The 25144-nt window shown below is 41.0% G+C and overlaps 2 protein-coding genes across 4 annotated transcripts in view; one reads left to right on the top strand and one right to left on the bottom strand.

Annotated features, from left to right (window-relative positions):
* Positions 1–5881, bottom strand: part of dmxl1 (Dmx like 1) — a 41009-nt gene extending 35128 nt beyond the window's left edge. For both annotated transcript variants that reach the window (XM_028413150.1, XM_028413151.1), the window contains exons 1-5: positions 5539–5881; positions 3228–3434; positions 2539–2664; positions 561–638; positions 29–107 (exon numbers count right to left, since the gene is read on the bottom strand). In XM_028413150.1, the coding sequence (XP_028268951.1) occupies positions 29–107; positions 561–638; positions 2539–2664; positions 3228–3314 (370 nt within the window). In that variant the 5' untranslated portion in view covers positions 3315–3434; positions 5539–5881. The remainder of the gene's footprint in view (positions 1–28; positions 108–560; positions 639–2538; positions 2665–3227; positions 3435–5538) is intronic.
* Positions 5882–17948: 12067 nt separating this feature from the next.
* The window catches only part of sema6a (sema domain, transmembrane domain (TM), and cytoplasmic domain, (semaphorin) 6A), a 103880-nt gene continuing 96684 nt past the window's right edge, over positions 17949–25144 (top strand). For both annotated transcript variants that reach the window (XM_028413689.1, XM_028413688.1), the window contains exon 1: positions 17949–18343. The gene's annotated coding sequence lies outside the window, so the exon portion shown is untranslated. The remainder of the gene's footprint in view (positions 18344–25144) is intronic.

Here is a 25144-nt window from a genome sequence, read left to right as displayed (position 1 = left end):
ATTTAGAAAGAGTTATATATCAATGTACCTGTGGGGTGCCAGGCCAGGTTCCGTACCATAGATTGTAATACAAATTGACCAGTCTTCTGCCATTGGCAGTTCCACTTCTATTCACAACAAACAATGACAACATAATAATTAAGAAGGAAATAATTAAAATAAAAATAATTGCTGGAGTGTACATACAGCTAACAAAAATCAACAAGAACCAAAAGCGTACGTTTTTTTCACGTGATCAAGCCACATGGGCAGTATTGTAATCCTAGGGAAGTTCCAGAATAGAAAGAGGTACTAGTTGTGTCTGAGATGGTGTAAATTCTTTCCATTCCTTACGACTATTCACAGAAGTCTTTACCAGAAGTCAAAAGACTTAACAGAAATTTGTTCAAATTCCCAGAAAGGAAATAATGGTAAACATTACAATGGCTGTAAGCCAGGCCTTATACAATATACAGTATTTCTGTGAAGGTAGGTGTGTCTGCAAGGCAGCCTCAGCAGAGTAAGGGAGGCATTTTACTTTTGTGTATGACTTGAACATGCATAACTGCACAGATACTCACAGTCAACGATGTTTCCTTTAGATCTGGATTCTTAACAGGCTCAAAAATGCACACAATGCTTCCATAGGAAGCTGCAATCTGACAATGGAGAAAAAAAACACAGAATTAAATGGGATATTACTGTAAGCATATATTGTAACCATATATTGCTGTACACATCATTTTCAAAATGTAGTAATTTTAAACAAAAACCAACTTAAAGATGCAAAAAATGTGCCTGTTTTAGATCTAAGCAAATTCATCTTCAGCCTACTCAATACAACTTGACATATCTTAAAGGTACAGTGCCAAGACAGCACACCAAAATCCTTGAGATTATATCCTTTCCTACTGAATGCACACTTCCCATTTATACATCAGTTAGGGCTCCATGCTCAAGTGTTTTCATTAGAGCCACAGACACAATGTTAAACCGAGCAAATGGGTAAACTTTCTATGGCAGTTTGTGAATACAAGCTGTGTCTTCAATGGGGTAAAAACTATCCTGAGTATCCTGAATGAATACTGTGTAGCAGTCACATGCACGTGTGTAGATGTACACAATTACATGTGTGCATGTGCACAGACACGCACACATGCACTGAACTGAACTGCTCCACAATCATTTATAGAAAAACACTTTAAAAAAAATCTAAATTCTATAAAAGCAGCAAATTCAATATTTGGTTAGAAAAGTGCTACATATACTGCAGATGTATTCAAGATAATAAAGTAGGCACCATACACTCTCTGAGAGAAAAAACAGCTTTTCTTTGGTCTTCATTAAAAAAACTCCAGCAGCAAGGTGTTATTTAACCAGGAACAAGTTGTTTCTACAAGGTAAAAAAAAATTTGGTTTCAGTTGCAAAAATTAATTAATTTGACTGCGTTCTGGTGTCAGTAGAGATAACCTTAACCTTCATCCATACTGTTGCATTGCATTAGTTCAGACTCCCACAGAGACAACTTAAATAAACAGAATGTAATACATATAAACACGTTTCACAGGAACAGGTCATTTGTGCTTATAAAATCTTACCAGCTCAAGTAAGCCCCAACAGGATATACTATGTAAACTAAATGGCATTGCAAACATCCCAGTGTGCAAAGGGTGATGAAGTGGAACTGGCAAGCATAGCGACTTTGCATGCTTACAGATGCTAGACCATGCTGGAGGCATGTGAGGGTAGCTCTGGCCCAAGTGAATTGAATTATACATCACATGATCAGAGTGGTGAAAAGCAGGGTGAGCATTTTCTATTTCATTTGAATTATATCACGCCTGTCGACTATTTTAACAACACTCTTCCCAATTCAATATAAACCTAGATTACAGCTGACTTCTGACCTTATCATCTTTATTGTTACGTGAAGTGGTACCTGGAATCCTCCCTTTGTGTTTTACTACTCAGCAACAACTGGTAGTTGTGACTACAGTATCCACACGGGACAATACAAGGTTGACAATACCACAAAATTAACCAGCCTGGGGGTAGGATCAAGAGGGTTCAACTACTGTACTGTATCTAAATCTGCTGCAGTGGAACAAAAGAGACTTCTTGTTGTCTCTGAGTTGCTGATCTAATTAGTTCTTTATGATACACAACATTAAAGAACTCTAATCCATTTTCCCATTAGTTTGCTAATTACCAACACATCACAACTGTTCTTAAAAACACAAACTGTTAGAGCAGCAAATGTGCCTGCTGTACCGCTGCTTGCTTAACTGGCCGATTATTCCCCTACTTTTAATTGATGATGGGGAGCTAAAGTTCATTAAAACATTGTTTGATTTTAAACACCTAATATGAGGGCACCAGACTTTGCCACTAATGCGCCTCGCAAAGCAGTTAATCTACAACCAAATCCAAAAAAACGAACAGAGAACCAGATACTGAATCAAAACTTTGCACAGGATTCTAAGATACAATTTTTTTTTACAGAGCCTCAGCTGTGTGTTAAACTTTAGTAAGATAAAGGACCTCTCCATTAAACTTACCTGTCCACCCTGCAGTGAGCAGTCAACACAGCCGACCTGGATGTTGCCATGTTTGGCCCCTGGGATGATCTGCAGCCGCTCAAAATCGCTTCCCAAAATCACCACGTCACAACCTGACGCATAGGCCTGTCAAGAGACACAGAGACAGCAAGAAGTGGAGGAAAAGATGTGAATATGACATGATTTATACAGCTGGAGCTGTATGAGGGGTCACATGAAATGGACATGTCCTGGAGCTACTGTCAAGGCATCACATGTGCTTCTATATGACAGCACTGGAGTACAAGCAGATAAGATTCTGTGCTCTATTTAATTGGCTCCTAAAAAGAGTTTCTCACATGAGCTCTGATTTACTGTGACCGTGCTGGCATCACAAGAGGACAGAAGGACGCATATGGTTCTCCTATTGATCCACTCAGAATAGCATGGGAGTAGTATATCATAGTTTGCCCTGAGATCAGAGTGCTGTGTATTTATGGAACCAAAGTCCTTCTCCAACAAACACCTTCCTGTAACAGCATCAAAAAGGCCAGCTGCTCTTTTTTTTCCAAAAAGCTTTTCATTCTCAGGAAACATGAGTGCATGAGTACTTGTTACACTAAGTGTAAATTCATGCAGACAAATCAGACCTTAAGAATCAGAGCCCCTGAACAGCTGGAAGGGAGATATTTCCTAAGTACGTATCTTACCGTGAATGGCACATTGTTGACGCTCCCTACAGAGAAACAGTTGTCCCCAGGGTTGACGGCCCCCGTAAGGACTTGATGGAGATTCATGACTCTTGTTTATCGTCCCTGTGTGTTCCTGTCACCTCTCTTCTCTTTCAGATTACCCTCCCACACCAGGTGAGATTCATGGGAAACCATGGGAAGGATGTGTGCATCTTTGTTTGTAGCCTGTAATTTCAGAAAAGAGTTAACAGTTAAGTACCAAACCCAATGTATATTAGTGATTCCCAGATATTGACTGCTAATCGACTTAATGCTGCCCTTGTAATGATGTCAAGGAAGAAATAAACTGTCTCCAAGTTGTTTAAAAAATGCCATTAACTGTGTCTTAAACCTCATGATTATAATGTCAATTCATGGAAAATATAAACCCTTCACCTTGTTGCTTGACTGGTTAATGAGCACAAATATGAACCAGAACTGACCACCGTGATAGTTAGAAACGGGAGGAAAGTATAAATGGAGTCAAGCAAGGTGGTGTTTGTCCCCATGCAAAACTATTTAATGCATATTTACACATAACTGAAATGGCATCAGATAGATAGGTGGTTTTGTTGCAAGAGAAAACATACTGAAGCGCAGTCAGGCAATCAGATATCTTAGAGTGATTAAAACTTATTAAGTTTGAGGTAAGGCACAATTCCAACAGATACTCAAGTAATAAAAGCTGATAAGACTGTGCGATAGCTTACTAATAGATTCCATGAGAGCAAAGAAAGTTTGACACAAACTGCTGCTGTCTGTGAGTAGGTGTCACAGTCAAGCGGGTCAAGCAGGTCACTGCAGTGCAGGCTGAAACCTTACAACACTGCAGTCCTCAATCAGTGAATTTGCTGACAGTGAGTTAAAGAAATAAAGACACGTCACAAACACTGTTCACCAGGATGTGTCCTTTAACTTGTCCTAATGAAATAAAAGCATTTCATTAGGACTGCCTTCCTGGTGCACGATATGGCCAAATTTTGGAACATCCTGTTTTGGAGCAATCCTGAAAAACCAGTCTATTTATTTGTTCTATCTAGGCTGGACTATGCTAATCTGTTGCCATCCAAGCTACAAAGAGAGATTATGTTCACCCTTATTAAGGCTTCCTGCAGAACTGAGAAAAGAATGTTAGCTCCTTTTTCTTAATGATTGAGCTCCACCCTGTCTTTGAGGCTTCATATTACTGTGTTATTACAATTGAACACTTTGCTCTCAGAGAGCAGGTTCCTAGAGTATCGAACTGTAGAATGGGAGGCAGTCTTGGTGGACACCTCATAGACATTGTTACATATGATAAAAGATAGCTACAGGCCCAGGCTATAGAGGGACTTAAACCATTTCTAATTTTCCCTTCTCATTTTGAGTTGCAGTAAGCTTGCACTACATGAACCACTATGTCTTTCTGACTGTCCTCCAACATTGAGGGCACCTACAGGAAACGGTACAACACAAACCTGACTTGACAACATAAAGAGTACACCAGACAGGCAGTAACTCTGAGTGCGCTTCTCTTGCATGGCACCCCAGCAGGTTTACTAACTGAGCATGTGTCATTTCTTCTTCCTCTCTGCAGACGTCTGCACTCATATGTAGTTCCTCAGCTGCATTTTTCACATCTGCTCTTGTTGGTCCCACCAACCTGCTAAGGGTTATTGTCTGCTGTTTCCCTGTGTCATCTTTCTCTACTGTCGTCTCACCTCCACTGGTCAAAGCAGGCACCAAATGCTTGATCAAAGGAAAAGTTGCTGTCTCTCATCAACATTATATTGTACAAACTTGACCATATTATGTAAAGTGCCCAGAGGTGAATTTGTAAAGACACTGCTTGCTACTGTTGCATCACCAGATGTTAGCAAGAATTTAAGAGAGTTAATATTAATGCTACAAAACAAATTTACACAAAATGGAAATAAATGCCCTTTCTACGACAGCAGTGTGTCCTACATTTACACCACAGCAGTGTGGTTAGGCTGTTTTATAACTAAAACCGCGTTTACCTCTTGTATGTTTCCTGTGTTGTGGAAACTCACGTGATAATGTTTTACACGCCAGCACGTTAAATCTAGCAACTGACACCTCATCTGACTAACGTTGTGTCACGCGTTTAGATATAAAAATGTGTCTTTAACTCCTTGATACCGTAATTTCAAACGGACACTTCACTTAAGACTTGTACGTTTTCAAATCTTTGACTCATGACGCTAACTTAGCTGACAAGTTTAGCTAGCCACTTGCAGTTTATATAGACATCGTAACAAGGCAAGTCACAAAGTAATGAGTTGCTTACCTTGTGTTGGCACTTTGTAACATATCCTGTGGACATAAAATCCACAGTTACCACTGTCAGCTGCTGAATATATTATAGCTTTCCAATTTAATTCCGTTTCGGTCTCTTCAGTTAGCTAGCATTAGCCTGTATTAGCCCCTTTAACGAGCTCCTGAGCTACAACGCTAGCTGTAGATCAGTTTTAGCACATATTTAGTGGCAGATAATATTTGCTTGCCAAGACTAAGAGCTATTTACTTATGAAAACGCTAACAATAAGTAGGAGACACTCTCTCCTCAGCTTAGCAAATGAAACGCTTCCAAAGAGGAAGCTTTTCCTTATGTTGAAGATGTGTCATGATAATGACTGTTTCCCTGCAATGCATCATGGTTCTTGTAGTCGCGCTTTGGCAGCTACGCGAGGGAACGTCATTACAGCCACACTTTTTTAAATGTCAAATAACAAAACCACGAAAAAAACAACAGATAGCTCTTTTGTTTTGTACATGTTCTCTGCTATTATTTCCATCTTTTGGTTGTTTTTGTGTGTTTGTATTGAAATCTCCAAAGATCTCCAGGTGTGTCTGTGTTAAACTTTATTTACACAAGGACAATGTACACAAATGTCAACATGTAGAGAACCTGTAAAACAGTGAAAAAACAGGTGAAATTTATCTTCAGACGCACACAAAGTAGTTTTAGTGCTGTAGGGTCTGTCACAAACAGGTAGACAGGTGTTTCCAGTTGTGTGTGTAGCAGAGGTATAAAGAAGCTCACAGGATAAACCAGTAGAACCTTGACACACCTAAAAGGTCCAGAGGAGATTGTGAGATAGGAATCCAAATGTGAGCAAGCAAACCGAAGTACTGGGGTACGTAACCATGACTATAGGTGCACTGGACTCTGATCAGAGGCCAGGAAACATTCTTATCACACAATATATCAGAGAGGAACCTCAAATTTTGTGGTTTTAGGTCATCAGAATAAGTCAAAACTGAATGCATCTTTCTGCTGTTGTTGGTGATGTGACAGAGGGATGAGATGGGAGATTTTTGATGTCACTAGCACTGATCTCATATAACCACAAGGTGTCACTGTTGCTTAGTAAATCTGACCCATTAGCCATCCTACCGTTGTAATTTAATAGTTTTGATGTATTCCAATATTCTGTATAAATACTTCACATTATATGTTCACCAAAAACAACATAGCCAATTATTGCTATTTAATACTGACTGCTTAATGATATGCATTGTTATGCTGGTAGTCTGTACATTGTCTTGCATTATGTGATGAAGCTGCTTGGACGACCAGATGCCTCACTTCAACCTTCTGAATGAAAATGACCTGGACAGCTGAGAATCTTCATCAACATATTATCTAGCAGTTCATTTCTTTCTTAAGTTTCACTGTATTTTCACACAGACTCCAGTATGAGGATGTAAATGAGGATGTGGGATTGGATGCTTCTAACCCAATTAAAGCGTTTTGAGATAAATGGGACAGGCACTCTCCATGACTAATTAAAATAGCCGTCATGTTAGTGACGTTAGGGGAGGTTTGCGACGTTTAGAGATGATCAATCTGTTGACTGTTCAGGAAGTAGGTCATGGCATTATTAAAGATGTAGCTGCATCGCATCACTGTGCTGACTGCATTGATTCCCAGTCTTGATGCACACAAGTGATCAATGTATGTGCACAGAACACTGAAAGGGTATTTTTGCTCACAGACTTGCACACACCTACACACATATACCCCCCCAACACACACACACACACACACACACACACATACACCACCCATCTCAGTGTAATAATGTAACCCTCTCTGACCCTCTCTGATATCTGAACATCTTAGGTTTCTACCAGTGGATTTCCCTTTAAACAGAAAATAAAGGAGAAAACAAACTCTAGTCCAAGAAATATTGCTGCTCAGTGGACTATTGAATTTCAGCTTGTGTAAGAATGCCTTGTTGTTTGCCAGCAACAGTTTTTCTTTTAGGTGTTGGTACATAAAAATACACTCTCTGTTTCTATCTGAACCTGTAAATAATAAAGCTCAGTGTAGGTTGGTTACACCTATGTTTTGGAAGCTGGTATATATATATATATATAATTTAAATTTAACTTGCTGTATTATCATTGTTTGCTTCTGCTTGGCAAGAACTGTATTATTCTGTTTTGAGAGATCAAATGTGAATCTGAAATTGTTCACATATCACTTTATGTATAGAATGATTAAGAATCCATATCATTTATCATTGTAAATGTGAGCTTATCACATTAAGTGGTAGCAGACTGATCATCTTTTAAGGCTGAGAAAACAATACATTCCACATTAATTCACACTAAAACCCATATTGTATCATTCATTATTGAAAACATAATGATTTGTTTGCACCCTTATCATAAAGCGTTATTCTCTAAGAGTAATTACTGCATTTAATTTTGATCTTTGGTACCTGTTTTTGGTTGTTTTTGTACATTATATGTGGTATTTCTGGGAGAACTGGAAAAGTTACTCACTATGTGTCATTTTTTAAGGAATATTCTACATCAGATGAGATTTTCTTACAACACAAGACACAAGAGGGCAGTATTGAAACGTACAAAGAAAAAAAAATCTGGTGCCAATGTTCCCTTCAAGTGTCAGGACATTGCAATTTAACCTCACTCTCTGAATTCACACTTGGCCACTGCATGATCCTATTGTTACATGTAAAATATAGGCCCAACATTTTAAATGCAAAACACAGACTGCTGAAAAATACTCCCTAAACCACTGGCCTGCTCACGTTTTAACAATAATGTAAAATTTATTTTCAAATTAGACCAAAAGTAAATCTTGATGATGATCAAGTTTGGGTCTAGCTCCAGATACCATGAATTGAACCCCATCTGCTTTAGAGGGTTGAGTCAGGTCTTCCTTATACATAATCCATGAGTTTTTATTTTTCCCTTGAAATGTGAGTTGTCTCTTTGAAGTACTTTGTGGTGTTATTATACTGTGGTTTGACGAGTAATAATGTTGATGTCTTCTATGAGCTGTAATTACTGGATCTGGAGGTAGGAGGGCAATGCCAAAATGGGCTTGAAGTTTCAGTGTGGCCATGCTTTGATGTCTGTTTCATTGGTGGTGGTGGTGGTGGTGGTGGGGATAGTGGGTGGGTGGGTGTATGGGGGGAGCAAATGCAGCTTTTCCACAGAAGAAAAAATACCCACAAGTCGTTGAACTTTGTCTGACAGACAGCGACACGAGTAAGTGACCATAATGAAGCATAATGGAGAATAAAACAACTGCTCCTTTGTGGAGGCTAACCATTTAGCATTTGACTTCAGTAATCACAAAATGATAAATAGTCTCATCTCAGGGTAATTACGTGTATCCTTTAAACACTCTTTCAGGTTTCATTCGAATGTATATATGTATAGACGGCACTGAGAGGGATAATAGGCTGTGTTTGTGCTCAGTAAACCAAACCAGCTGCTCTGGACTGCATGATAATATTGTTTTTGTTTGTGCCATCTCTGGCAGACTTTCTGTGTTTGTAATGGTCCACTGTTGTTGTATCATTTCTACACTGTCCTTCATTTGTGCGTAATGCAGTGACCGGAGTGAATGCGTCCTTGGCTGCGAATGTTGAGTCAACTGTAGGTGTGTTTACGTCTCTCTCTCTCTGTGTGTCTGTGTGTGAGAGAGAGAGTTTCTTGGCTGTCAGCATGTGTGAAGGCCTGCGTACATCAGTGCATGCATCAATCTGTGTGTGCGTGTGAACATGTGTGCGTCAGCATTGCATGAGTTGTCTATGAGTGTATGTCCTGTGTGTTTTCAGTTGCTCTGGAGCACAGTCATTCTGCAGAGGTGTCTGTAGAAAGATGGGAACAGACATTACCATCAGAGGAAGTGGGGTTAGCAGGCAGGCGGCAGGATATCCCATCACATTAGGAGTGCATGCTGCTGCGCCCACTTCCTTCACCTCTTCCCAGCAGCCGGATCCAGCAGGAGGTCAGAAGGGGTCAAGCTAGCTCCTCCCGCTGTCATTATCCTTCCATCACCTGCCGTCCTCTCTATGCTGACAACAGAACTTTCTCCTCTGTCTCCTCACCCTTAACTCCTGACACCAGCTTCAGCTGTTTATGGCCCTCAACCTCTTTTTCTTCTTGTGTGACACTGCCCTTTATGATTTTCACATCTATTTTCTCCCCATCTGTTCCCCATTTTGGCCCTTTATTTGTGTCTTTTTCTGCTCTTTTGAGAGCCCTGCATCACCCTCAATTTCCTTCTGTCATTTTCACCCACTGAGAACTTCAAGTTCCCTCTCAGTGTTGAATGTGCAGCTGATCTCCAGATTGCAAACAGATAGAGATACACCCAGTGCTGCCTTTTCCACAAATAGACTGGAGATGGAACTAAATTCTTTCTGATGGAAATCGCTGGTGAAGGCTGAGGACTAGCTATGCACTGAGCCAAATGTGTGTCAAAAATACAGCTGAAAACTGGGGCAAGCTGTAATGCAATATAGATGTTATGTCATTATGAATATTTCATGATACACAACAATGTACTGTAATAAAAGAAATGTATGGGTATTGACTAAAATGAGGAATTTGATGTCCTTATATTCTCAGGTATGCAAATTTAAAGTGAATTATTTTAGCCATGTTGGCAAAACAGACCAAACCTCATTGATTTAATTCAATCATGTAGTGATATTTTGGATCTGTTAGCATCCCAGTCATTCCTGGAAATGGCTGTTTGAATCCCACTTATCAGATTCAAAGTTGTAGGTATGTTGTCTTTATAGCACAGCAGTAAGATGCACTAATGATTCAGAGTGAGTTTGAACTGTATTTTAAACATTCTTTGAGCTGGAGTCTCTTTATCATCAGATACTTTTGGCATCATTCTTCCTGCTGTCTGAGGATATGTAGCGTGAACTTACTTAATGAGGAGACAAGAATATTTTTCCATGATTTAAACAGAGATCACAGAGCAGACGTCCACAACACGTCTCTCTTCCTCTTTTAAACAACACACGCAGTAGATGAAAAACATTTATGCTACTACAGGACTTTTTTTTTTTACTCCAGATTCGGAGCATGGGAAAAGAATCAAGGCTGAAGATCTATACTGGTGCCGTTTCTGTCACTTTCACTGTCACACAGTTAACTGTATCTGACCTCCAATCAGGAATTTGCCTCACATAAACCCTCTGTGATTCCAACATCAAATTATCTGTTTGCACTAAAATGTGCAATACAGTGTTTAGTGGCTTTGTCAGATTGTTGAGTTATGGCTGTTGAATGTACCTGTAATGTCTCTGGTTGGATCATTATCCTCCATGATATCTGGTTATTATGCCTGTCTGATTTATGCTGCCTCCGTCGACCCTCACCCACAGTGACCTACATTCACTTTCATCTCAGCCATCAATCATTTAGCAGTTCAAAGCTGAGGTCTGTCTGTGGAGGAACGCAGAGGGCTTGATCATAATGACATTAATTCTCCAATGACAAAAAATAAAAAAAATAAAAAAACAAATGGGAAGTCCAGTGTTATATACCTACATGTACTGCTGGAAAACAAACTAGAAGAGAGGATGACTATGGAGCGACTGTTTTGACGATCACTTTCAATAAAAGGAATCATCGGGCTGTTATGACGGCCTGTGGTACATGCAAATCTGGCGGGTTTGTCAAGAAAAGGTCAATTTTCAACCAATGTGTTTGCTTCCTGCTGCTTCATCCCAGCCACATATAATTCAACAGAAGTGACCGCCTTTGGACTTTACAGTAAATAAGAATAATTATACTGAAAAAAACATACTACCCACAGACAAAGGGACAGGCAGACAGAGCGCTGGTGAGAAGGAAAGATAGAGGTTCCCTGGACTAAAAAATAGATGAGCCCTTTGGGTGTGTAAGCAGAGGCCAGATGACTTATTCAGGAGGGACTGTGTGTACATGTCATTAAATCATACTCAAGGTGAAGTGGAGACCTGGAGTCGAATCTGGATCTACCATATATATGTGTGGGCATATATATGAGATAGGAATAATAATAATAATAATAATATACAAAGTCAGGAGAACATTTGTTTCCACTTTGTGTGCCATTCATTCAGTCCTTCAGAGAGTTGCCAACATCATTTCCTCATAAAATCAATTTTACTCAACATCTGATATGCGTTCATAGGTGCAACAAGGCACACAGTGCTGTACACAAATATCTTGCTGGCTCATGAACAAGGGTACAAACGTCAGCTGTACATTCTGCAAAAATACAGCAGCGCCCACAGATCTGATGAAAAGTGGGTTCCCTCAGTGCTGGATGTAGGTGAAACAGACCCATATAAAGACCTGAGAGACTATGATCAGGGCCAAGTTGTTATGGTGACTTAGACGACTGGGTCATAGGACCTTAAAACAGCAACCTGGCGACAGTGTGGTGGAGGAAGTGTCAGATCAAGGCTGATCCATGACGGCTCCAAGTTACAACTTAAAGGATTTAAAGGATCTTCTGCTGCTTAGGTGTTGTTGCCTGACACTACAAGGCTTCTTCACATGGCTTGGCATCATGCAAACAATCAACAGTATGCTTAGACCATATGCTAACTCTCATTAGCAGGCGCTATTCTATTTCCTTTCCATTTATCACACAAGCGCAAGTGGAACTGTTACCTTTGCCTTAACTGGAGTCTCACACTCTGACAGGAAGTCTGGGAAAAGAGCAGATAAACACCTGTAGGTGAACATGAACTCTGGATCATCTGTTTAAATTGTTCTTTACACAACACAAACTTAAGGAACAGGGCTAAGAATGTAGTGCCCGGCCATTACAACATGAATATTTAGCAATAAAAATACATCCTCATAGCATTATTTAGGATTGGAATGTTAACTTTTTGTAAACATATGATTCATGACTTATTTTCAGATTTATTTTCTTTAAACTGTAAACAGGCTGACTTAACATCTTGGTTTCCTAAAAGGAAACATCAAGTGACCATAACGCACACAATAAGAATAAAAAAAATATTTAGTACTGTTGACATTTGGTAATGTGACCAGCCTTTCTGTTACACCTGAACCCTTACTGGTTCTTCACCTTACAGCTCCATTAGCAGCTGACGTCAACCAGCTTGCTCCTCTCTTTCAGGCCTCATCAGCAGCATGACGTCCATTTGTGAGGTAGATGAAGGAGTGGGTAGGAGGAGGACACAGGCGCACATGCACAAGCACTCAGCACCCCTCCTCCTCAGCCATCCATTCAAATGCACACACACTCACAGACATACACTCAAACACACAGTTATTCATGCACACACACCGAATCCCATCTGAGATTCTGAAGACTATGCTCTCTAACTGTCACTCCTAGTTACAGACCTATCATGCAGAAATGCTGACTTATTCATGGCTTTCATGCAAACCTGGATGCACAGAGGAAACTGAAGCTGGCTGGGGCGAGGCCCAGCAGGCTGCCCTGTGTGTGTGTGTATTGTGTCTTACAGTAACTTCTTACTGTACCTTACTCAGACGTGCTTTACATCATTTTACCATTACAGGTCAGACACACACATTCAGGGCATATATGCTGACACAGATGCCTTCAGCTTACACTTATGGCTACTACATATTGATGAAAAATACAGTGCAGCGCAGTAAAGGAGACTATATTTTATCATGCATTACTCATACTACTATACTCATACATTTCCATTTTAGCTGATGCATTGATAACAGCTAAGAGCATTGTTTACAGATAAGGCCTGCCCACGTCGGTAAGATAGCAGGAATGCAACAACAGGAGATAGCAATATGCAGCAACATAGCAGCTAATGTTCCGAATGTTTACAGGTAAAATCAATGCTAAGCAGAAGTAGCTGTTTAAATTGTTCTATATTAGCAGCTAGCAGTCATCTCTGAATACAAGTAAGGTTTTTTTGTGCAAACAGTTCTACTTGAAAGGGCTGTCGGTATTTTAAAAAAACTCAGTCGACAAAAATTTCTCAGAGACCAATTAAAATTGTGTGGAAGTGTTATATTTGCCGGTGGGATGGTGCTAAAAAAAATCTGAATGCACTTGCGACACTTTCTCATTTCCTGTAATTTTTGCATTTGTCATCTAATTATCCGATATACTGTATGCATGTATGTGCATGCCAATCTGTGTATGTATGAGTGACACCACTGTCAGGTAGCTGATGTCTGCCGCTGCTGCTTAAAACAACAGTTATCACAGCTTATTCTGTTTTGGTATACATTCCATAAACTGACATCTCATCATCCAAGTAACTGTCGTTCTCCTCACAAAGGAGCAGATGACACATCAGATGTGCTGTAAACAGAGGGAAGCATAAGGAAAACTGTTCTTGTACCTACTGAAAAAAAGAGAAATACACACAATGTGCCAAAAAAATGTGAGTGTAACAATATTTGTGACAAAAATATAGACAGTGTAGGCAATTATGGACGGCATTGAAAGTCTATTTTTGACATATCTATTACCTGGAATTACAATTTCTAAAGTCTAATTGAGTTCAGCAAGGAACAGATTTAAAGCTTTCAGAGTGGAAAACAACAGTGACATCAGTTAAATCATTTCCCCTCGATCAAGCCTAAGTGCTAAATTGCAGTTGAGAGACATTTGTGGAACACAAAGGCACTGCGCACTTCATTTTTCTATTCTATGTGCAGTTTAAACAGTTATTTCGGGCGGTGTAGGGTTTCCAGCAATTATGCATACAGTTAAATTATACAATTTATAAGCTTCTGTAAATGTTTACAAAGGCTAAATCATCTGTAGTTCATCAGAAGAAAACATTTCCTATTCTGATGAAAAACAGATGAGTGTGACTGTGGACATTCAAAGACACTCGAGGAAGATTCATATTCTGCTGTGTCACACAGTTTTAGGATTTTTTTTCAATTTAAAAACCCCACATAAATTCTTACTTCTTTAAGGTATAGAACAATTTACTTGATACAAGAAGTACTGTTTATGTGCAAAATCAATGAGCCGTCAAAGGTAAACCCTTTTTACATTAGTGTTTGCTTGTTCCTCGGCTTCTGGAAACTACAAGAGACCCATAATCCAGTGGACTCAACCTCAGCAGTATTTCCAAAAACCAACAGTATCACTTTCAAGCCTCCAGCTGTTTACCAGTGTTACAATAGATCCTTATAATCCCCCCTTTTCCTGTCCTGTTGTCAACATGATCCACAAGTATACATCTACTGTAAGACTGACAGAAACAGTCTATGCTACTAATGCAAGTGCAGTCAAACATAGAAAGGCTTGCTAATCAGCACTACATGAGCTACAACTTTTAGATGTATTTTACACTTTACACCTTTGGGGGGGAAGTAAACAGCACAACAATGCCTATTAAGGTACTAAGAGGAGTGGAAGCAGACAGACTGGGAGATTGGCCAGCAACAGTACAGTGGCAGTTACCACTGTAAATGGGCTTTGTTTCCTTCTCGGCTGTCTGTGTGAGCCACAGGTGAGCAGCAGCCATTAGGACTCAGGCAGCAGCAGCAATGGCAGTTTTAACAAATCATGCTCCTCCAGTGGTCCGGCTGTAAAACACACAGCTCAGCAGGCTTCGAACAGACATCCTCGCAGCAGCACTACACTGTGATATGAAAGCTTAAACAGCACTCCTGTGACTCCGACCAGCTTAGATCCAAAACCTGTACCACAGACACATGACGGGATTGTCTAAGCCCAAGCTTGTTATTTCTTAACAAGCACTTTTTAAAGCTGTAGTCTGAATTGTTTGCAATTCACTCCAATCATATAGAGTGTGGTAGTTTAACATTTAGTGTTCTTTTTTTGGTTTAATCTTACAACATTGTTTTTGGAAAATGGTGCTGTGTGTTGGGACATTTTAGATTGAGAAACATACAGTATATTGGACTAATAAAACACACAGCTAAAGATGAAACCTGTGCTTCTCAAACACTTTGGGCTTGTGATCTCAAAACAAACAAAAGCAGTGTTTATGTGAAGCCCCTTGTGGCACTTGGATTGTTTCTGAGTTGTATGTAGAACCACCAAAAGAAACGTTTTCCCTTCAGATCATTTGATTGAGAAACAAAACTGTTGGAGGGATACATTTGTTTTTACAGTTATGTCATGAAAAGCAGTGATTAGTAAGAAACAATAACAATCTTCTTTTTCATTGTTATCAATACGCTCTCTATCATGGAATGTATAAGGCCATAGCCTTACAGTATATTTTATACCTTACATTTTTCAAAAATGGAATACATTTTGGAGACTGTAAACATGTTTATTTCCATAGTTGGGCATTTTTGATGAAGACTGACTTCTGTAACAAGCTTCTAGTGGCTTTATCATTTCATGTTAATTATTATATGTTCTTTGTATGCACCAATCACTAAGGCAAATTCCTAGTAATGTGAAACCCCTTCACTTACATGGCAATAAACACGATTCTGATTCTGATTCTGAAGTACAGGAGCACTGCTGTGGTGTATCGACAAAGGAGGAGAAGCGGGGTGAAGTGTCAGAGGCACAGGAAATTACTGCATGTTGGTGCAAAAATGTTACACAACCCAGAGGACAGTGGGCGCACTTCTTTATGGATCCGTTTAGACCAGCAGTAGAGTAGGAAAGAGTCACAGGATCTTAGAACTAAACTAAACAGAAGGGATGTGATCCCCTGAAGAACTGCTGTGTGTCTGCTGGTTGTCCCGGTCCAACATGTGATGGGTGTTTCATTCCAAACTCCACACACACACACACACATGGACACACACAGAGTCCTAATGCTACTGGGGGAACTTTAGGAAGATAAACGAGCTAAGCTCTCACACAAATATATTTCCAGAGTTCAAACTATTTGGTGTGCATCTTGACATTATTGAGCTCGAATTATACACTTCCCACCTCCCACACTTTTGGAACACTTCCACTTCAAAGCGTGCGTACGACTCGAGTGTGTGTGTGAGAGAGAGAGGGAGATTAAAGAATGTATAGATGGAGTGTGTGGAATACAAAACAAGTTGTATGTAATTAGGTTTGGTTATAGGCATGCAGAGTACGTGTGTCGCTGATGTGTGCAGATGAAAATAAGCTTTGTTCACCTGTTTTTTAAATGTATATTATCCATGATGTTTCACCTGCATGTGTTAACACAGCACACAGTAACCCGCCTCATTTTTCACACAGAATTTTAATGATCACCAACAGGCCTGCTGCACATTATACTGTAAGATCGGATGTATGATACATGTGTGGATGTTTGTATTTGCATACATCTCACATTTTAATTAAAGCCTGTTCACAATAAGATATTTTTAAACATCCACATGAGTCTAAACTGCCCTGAGTGCTTATGTTTTCTCCATTATATGCACACGGACTTGTGTGATGCATGGCGGCAAATGAATTCTGTTTTTAAAGCAAATTAAATGATAACAGATGAGGAAAGGTTTGGCAGGCAGGAGCGCATTAGTTTACATTAAAGGGCCACAGTATAGTGCTTGGCACTGGGCCTGCAGAGGCAGCGCTGGTACAGTAACAAGACAGCAATGGTGCCTGACAGGCTTCTACTTATAGGAGCACAATTACACACACACACTCAACTACACTACTGCTTTCACAGGTGGCTTCTACACAGGTGTGTGTGTGTGTGTGAGGTTGTGTCTCTGAGAGCATGTGTAAGTAGTTTGTGCTTTGTGTGGTAGGCTTTCAGGTTTCAATCTGATAAACTGATGTTGTTTTTGGCTTGCTTTAAGTAGGTGTGTGTGCGTATGTGTTTGTGTAAGAGAGACAGGGTATGTGGAGCATGCATCACTCTCATCAGACTCTAAATGTGGCATAAATTTAAGCAACAGCTTTTTGAACTTTGCTGTTTACCTGATGGCCTCTCTGATGAGATGAGAGTCGAGTGAAGTAAGGGCTCATTTGTAAAATCCCAGTGATTTTTACACGCACTGTTTTTGTGTGTGTGTGTTTATTCGCGCGCCCTGGGACCAGCAGGAGACCACCAGGGAAGGCAGGGCAGTCCTATAAGCCCAGAGACAACAGACAAGAGAGACTTTGATCCTGATCACATTCCGATTCGCATCAGCACAGAGCGTGGACACGCGGAAGGCTTTATTGTTTCTCCAAAATGAGTGTGCAGCCAAACTCCATGTCTACATGTCTACAAAACAAACCAGTAAAACTTAATTAAATTCCAAGTTACCTATTTTTCTTTTTCCGTGTCCACTCTATTAATAGCACCTAAGCTTTCTCCCTCTCCAACGCGCATTCTTATGAAATGCCTCTGCGTAAAAATAGAAATACAGTTGTCCATAACTGGCACCCATTGACACAATAGCTCCCCGTTCCATAGACGTAGCTCCTCCCTGTGTATGTGTGTGAGAGAGAGCGTGTGTGTGTGTAGCGGGTGGGTGACAGCTGGGCTCTCTGCGCTCCGCTCCAGTCTGGTAAGAAGCTTCATCTCCAAATAGGATGACCGTCGGCTTTTGTGGAAGGGACTGCGTTCAAGCTCCGTAGCTATAGTTCTGGGACACCCGGTTGGTTCCGTCCGTTCAGTTTACCTGAGGGGAGTTAAAGAGTCATTTTTGTTCACTCTCTAGTGTGGATTTCTGATGGATATTCCGATTTGAAGAGGTGTGATTTGAGCGCGGCATGTAACAAAAAGAAGCGCAAGAGAAAAGTAGCGCTCGTATTGTTATTCTGAAGCGAGCACCATCTGAACTGCTTTGAGAGACGTATCTCATGGATTACTAAAAGGCAGAGCTGTAAACCACTCCGAGGCATATTCATTCATGAGCTGAAGGTAAGATTTCTTTATTTTTTTCTAAACTTTATGAGCTTATAGCCTGTACCAGTCTCTCTCCAGCCCCGTATAGGCTTGTTTTCTCTACAGCCAAGCTACCGGGCGACAAGTGCACACGCTGCACAGGTTTACTCTGTCAACTCTCTGTGTTTTGACACGCTTTTATTTTAAACTTAAACATCTGAAGGCGTCTTATCTTTAATTTACGCGAGAACCACGATGTTTTTTTCTGCCAGAAGAATACATTCCGCCCACACAGACAGACCACATTTCATGCGTAATCCCTCTTCTGCTGTTTACCCACATGGAATAAAGAAGTGTGAGTCTCAGAGGACCTATTTTTTTTTTCATGACAAAATGCGAACATAACAGTGTCAGTTGTCTACATCAGTACGAGTAGCAGGTACATCGGCGCCGGCAAGTAGGATAAACACTGGGCTTGTAGGAACTTGGAGAACTAGATCGACCTAATGGCTTTTTTGACCAATCTGTGATGCCTGAGAACAACAGCCCCCAAAGCTATCAGTATACAATCAGACAGAAAGTCATCATATGAGTTGTAAATTGCACAGAACTCAAGTGCTTGATTCGTTATTACAGTGGATAAAAAATAAAACAGCTGTGATTCAGCCTGTGTTTGATTGTTCTGTATTCAAATTAGTTTTCTTTGGAACTCTAACTTGAATCAGAGATGTGATAAAATGAATTAGTCATTTTACTTTTTGATTTTTTTTTGTTTGTTAAGTGGGTTAATCCGCAGGCTGAGACTTTTTTCCTCTCTCTGTTTAACACATGCACTGATTAGGGTGTGTTCAGGGGAGCAGGCGGTGGAGTGGTCACTATTACTCATGTCAAAGATCAAATGCTTGTAATTCTCACCAAGAGCACAAGTCTAAGAAAAAAAGATCTGCCATTAGATTAAGTGCTGGTGCACATTATTTTTTAAATAAGCTTGGAGAGAAGATAGAGGCCTTACAAACCTCATCTAGCAGCCCCAGTGCCAACACCCAGTCACTCTGTGGTTTCTCCTCTCCTCTCCTCTCTCCTCTCCTCTCCTCTCCTCTCCTACTTCCCCAGAGGCATTGGGAAATGCTGGAAAAAGGATTTGGAAACTCTAAATGTAGGTTATAGATTTGGAAGGGTGCAAGGGAGTTGATAGAAAAAGGCGAATCTACAAAATGCACACAGCAAAAAAAAATGAAAAAAATGAAAAAGAAAAGCCCCCTATCAGCTGATTTTCTGCAGCAGCACATGGTGTTTTGGAAACATATCAGCTTTAAAAAGGGGAGGAAAATTTGAGCACAGGGTGTTGTGTAGTTCAGTGGTTTTCCCTGAAATAACTGGAAATATTCCCTGGCTTGTTTTTTCATCTGTGACCTTATGTTTTTATTTTTTTGTTTGCAGCCTGTACACACTGTGCTGGGGATAACACATATATATAGATCTTACATGTAAAATAGCAGAATGCTTTGTTTTACCGCTGCTCCTCCTATAACATTAGCCTTAAGGCATTCACATGTCCTGGAGGCATTTTTTTCCCCCAGATGTTGCACAAACTGTAAATCCCAGCATTCATGGAGACTACAACCCCACAAACCAGATTGCTAATCCTGCTATGACCACATTTATACATTGACATGTTGTGTGTTGCTGATACATGCATTACAGCATGATTACCTTTGTGAGAACAGACCGCCTGTTGTCCTCCTGGAGAAGCAGAACAGAGCGGAGCGACCAGAGTTGTTGCTTGTATTTGGAGCAATGCTCTGTGGAGCGTTTGATCTGCCGATCCCCTAACAATAGCAATGGGGATGGCATTGTGTGTGACTGATGTGGATTTGTCACACTGTATGTGTGTGTGTGTGAGGACACGAGGCTGAAAGAAAGTGAGAGAGTTAGTGTTTACCTTCGTGGACAGATGCTGTCTGTATACAGTGGGTCTAAATAATTGATAGTTGGCTTTGCTTCTGTTCAAATGAATTGGCCTTCTATTATAAACAATGAGACCGGTCAGCTGCTGTTAAGCACTGGTCCTCATTCAGTCAGTGTCAATACCGGGCATTCAGTAGTGTGTGTATTTATGCATATTTTATAAAAGCCATGATTTATTGATGTGCTTCCTCGGTGTGTGGGCTGCTTTTTTTTGAAACAATTAGACTACAAGAAAGCATCAAACCCATCTCACTCATCTGAATGTGATTTATTGATGCTTAACCCATTTTCCATTTTCTGCATCATTTTGAATTGCTGCTGCTTCAATTAACACTGCCTTAAATGGCAAAACCTCCCCTTGTAGGAAGGGGTGTAAAAAAAATGAGTTTGTGTTTTAGCACATTTTATTTTAAAAAAATACAGGTCAGCATGATGAAAGGAGTTTGTGTTTTAATGGAACTGTCCATCACCGTGTTACGTGGCACATTTGCTGATTTTAGTCGTACTCGACTCGTTGGCTCGGGTTTTCAGATTCAGTGGGAGTCTGCTGTGATTCAGAAGGTAAAAAAAAGAGGAGGGAAGATATTCTGACATACTTTAATGAATTGCACAACCACCTTTATGTAAACATTTTCCTATTTTACCTCGTGCTACCGCTGAAGTTGAACTCATTTTATCTAAGAAAATACTGAATAATGTTACTTAGGATGGGAGAAGATGAAAAACCTCTGTCTGCATTTGCATATGTCGGATTTGTTTATATATTTGTTTTCCTTGAGAGACAGAAGTTTGACTGCTCACCACCCCATCCTTTTTAGTTCAGTTGGAGCAGAGCACCCACTGTTTATAGGAGATGATAAATGATATTCAGAGTACTGTGGGTGTCTGACATATATCACTGTGCAGTACGGTCCAGTATGCTCTGCGCAGCATGGCTCAGTGAGGATGTAATCATTCACTAATCGCTTGCTTTCTCTCTTGTTTTTCACACACACATATACATAGATGCTCCAGTTACCAAGTCTTGTTGTGTTCTAACTGTGTGCTTAGCTTTAACCCTTGTAGCTCCATAAACTCCACACAGCATCCATTGAATTAACCATCCATGAGTTAAACACCCTTCATACTCATCACATTAGCATAATTGATTGAGCGTGTTGTGTAGTGTATGCCAAAAAAGCCAGAGGCATGAAGGACCACGCAAGCGAGTGTCTGTTGGTGTTTTGGCTGTTAGTCCTTGGCATGGCTTTGTTGTTAGAAATTAAGTGAATTAGAAAGTGATAGCCAGCCCCGACTAGAGGAGAAGACTGTTCAGGAGCCAGACTTTGTTACATGGATGCAAAAAAAAAAAACAACAACAAAAAAACATCCACAGAAACATGTAAAACCCAGCTTACAGCATCAGGTTTCCCAGCAGGATGTTTTTAAGATACTTAGTACATGCAACATTAACATGTGGTAATACCTTTGTCACAGCTGAGTTTGGTGGCCTGTCATTACTCAAATGGAAAGGGAATGCATTTGTAGAGATAATCCAGAAAGCAGCAGGGCTTTGTGTGATCGCCCGGGAGATGGATGAATGTCTGGCCCTGAAAAGTCTTGTATTTCAGATCAGATGATGTAAATCACGGTACACAGTGTTAAAATATGATGTCCTAGTTAGTGCTTTTACAGGTGATGGAAGGCAGCTGTGAGTCATAAAGACAGCAGTCTGTTAAGACTCATTAGGGCTGCTTCCATTGCTGAGGCTGTGGTTAGTTCTGTGGTTAGTTTGCTTGTTGGGAGCACTAAGGAAGTGGGTCTCATGTGCATGTTAAGCATGAGGAAGACTCTGCAGCCTCTTCATGTGCTTTATTAGCCTTAACATGGCCGTGCCTATGCGTTTCCGTTTGGTGTGTTTAAAATTATCTGTGTGTATATTACCACAAAGCTCGGAGGGAGGCTAATGTTGGTGGTGGTGGTGGTGAGGGGATCTGAGTGTGTGCTCACTGTGTGTACTCACTGTGACCGTGTGTGTGTGTGTGCATGTTTGCGTGGCGTTGTTTGAGTGCATCTGTCCCTCCTCCCCAGGCCCCAGCGATTGGCACTGCATCTCTCATCTATTAATCATAGAGAGCGCTTGCTCTCTCATTCCGTTGCCATAGTTTCAGGACCTGAGACAGTGTTGGGGTGCCTGGCTGCCTGGAGAGAGGAAAAGTGAGAGGAAGAAGAGGAGGAAAGGAAAGGAAAGGAAAGGAGGTGTGACTGTGTGGAAAACTATATAAAGAGTGTAGTGTGCAGAAAGCAGAACAATTGAAACAGAGCAGAGGAGGAAAGAGAGGAAGTGACTGAAAGAGCAATGGTAGCCTAACACACTGAGCAGGTCCTCACACTCTGGATGAGAGTGCTTCAAGAACCAAAATGAATTCCATTTTTATCTCAGCAGTAAATCCTCTATCTCCTTCTGTGTGTGCATCTTTTCAGTCTCTCACACAAACTCTCTCCATCCCTCAACACTCTCCTTCCTAAAGAGAGCAGAAGAATATTTTCACAGTAGGCATCATCTTGTGAATAGCACACACATGGGGCTGTTGCATCTCCAGTGGGTTACAGTACATTGAGCTGCTGTTATTTCACCTTGCATTACAATGGAAAAACCTTCCACTGGGCTGAGATGGGCCTCCTGTTTCATGCTCAGTTGGATGTTTTGATGGTAAATCATGCTGAATTCATGTGTTATTCAATGACGGATTACTGCACAAATCGACCTCTATGGAAATTTCCAAGCTAGGGGATACCTCTTGCTATCAAGAGCCTCCGACTGCACATCTTTCTTTCTGTCCTGTTTTTCTTCTCACAATAGGATTTTCTCCCATCGGTGCAGAGTGAGTGCTGAGCATGTGCGGTTACTTTGAGTAAGTGGTTCTTGTTTTGGCTGAAGGCTTTGTACCTCCCGTATGACCCCATAATCTCATTTGGGTCTTTTAATTGCTAACCATGCACTAATGTGGTGGTTGTATTATCGCCTTGTCTCATCACATCATACCCAGCTTGTGAGTGTGTTTCCAGTGGGAGCTTTTTGAGAGCAGGCAACAGGCAGCGCTGTAATCATGGGATTCTCACCGCTACAACCTCCTTTCACTCAAATCTATCCACATGTTAGTGCACGCACATTTGACAAGAGGGGCAGTTTCTTTCATGTCAGAGAGAAGAATAAAGGAAGCTTGTTGTCATTACAGTGTTACACACTACGGGTGCCAGGAGGCAGAAACCCAAGAATACCTGATTGTAGAGTACACTCTGTAATTCTCCCTTCACCAAGTGTGGACTTCTGCAGGGGAATTACCATTAGGGGACAGTGGGACAAAGGAAGAGGCGAGAGTGTGTGTTTGCTTTTGTGTGCTGATGGCACTGAGGAGCTTTTGTGCTTTTGAAGTGATGGGATTGCAGGTGACATCATAGCGGTTGCATTCTCAGGTGCAGCAGGTGAATTAATCCAGGTGGGGGATGGGGTAACAGAGTGTGTGTTTGTGTGTGTGCGTGTGTGTGTAAATCCAGCATTTTAATGCTCCTAGTACCAGTAGAGCCAGGCATGCATGACTGTGGATGTGTGGACGTGTGTGTGTGTGTGTGTGTGTGTGCGTGTGTGTGTGTGCGTGCGCCAGTCAGTCATCAAAGCAGAGGAGAGCCAGTGTGTAAGGTGATCTGTATGCTCATGGCAGAGCAGCAGTCATACTCTCCCAGAGGCTATATGCCTCGCTGAATGTGGAACAAGCAGCTTCTTCTCCAGATCCCAACTGGTTTCCACGCAGGGGCCAAACAAGGCTAGACAGATTTACTTTATCATCCATGTTTCTGGATGTTCTCCACAGCAACGTTTCTGTCAGCAGGCATATAGTCCCACATAATCTAATAGTGCTCACTATACCTCATGCAGGACAAGCTCATCTCAGACTGATATCCTAGACAGAAGGTAATTTGCAGCAGCCATCCCAAGCTCATCTGAGGATGACCATTGATTTCTTCTAATCTGTCCTGGGTGCATATTAATTATTTCCAGGTGACTGCTAAATCTATGCAATGACCTGTGGTTTTTCTGGAGGACAACATGAAACTTTATACAACACACATTATCTTAGCTAAAAATAAAAAATAAAACGGCATGTTCTTCTTCAGAGTTTGATTCAACCCCTGTTAGGAAATCCTTCTTCTGGTGGTCACAGTGGCTGGCAGACTACAAGTGATTCCCTGGAGGGTCCTCTATCTCAGAATCCAATCAGGCAGAACTCTGAACAATATTACCTCTGTGTGTGTGTGTGTGTGTGTGTGTGTGTACATTTATTACATAGTTAATGAACAAATTGCAGCCATGTGGTATGGTCTGGTACATGGCTGGTGGAGAAAAAACACACACACCACGAACACACTCTAGTCCCCAGCTACTGCCTTCCGTCTTCGTTCTTTTCACCACAACACACACATGCACACACACAGCCACAAGGCTCCCAGTGTTCTTGGCCTGTCTGTCCATCAGCTCATGCAGAGCGCTGGGCTGGGAGTACTTATCATCACTCTGCTGAGTGGAGGCCTCACAAAGGCCCACTCACATCACACACACATGCACACAGTTCAGTCAGCACAGGGAGACTGCTCGGTGTAGTCAGGGCTGCCGGACTGATTAAATGTATGGTGTGACAGCAGCCTGAGCTGACTGTGAGGGAGAAAGCCTGATAGGAAAATAAGGAGAAAAGCAGGCAGATAGACAAATAGGAAGGCAACATGATCTCCAGCGAAAATACGTGTAAACAGTTTTAATTTGCAGCTACCTTGCTGCAGAAATGTAATTGCTGCCTAAATTGGAAATCCAGAAAGTCTTAATCTATACTGCAT

Source organism: Parambassis ranga, chromosome 9 (genome assembly GCF_900634625.1).
Source record: "Parambassis ranga chromosome 9, fParRan2.1, whole genome shotgun sequence".
NCBI lineage: Eukaryota > Metazoa > Chordata > Actinopteri > Ambassidae > Parambassis > Parambassis ranga.
The sequence above is the reverse complement of the archived record's forward strand: the minus strand, read 5'-3'. Positions and strand labels throughout refer to the sequence as shown.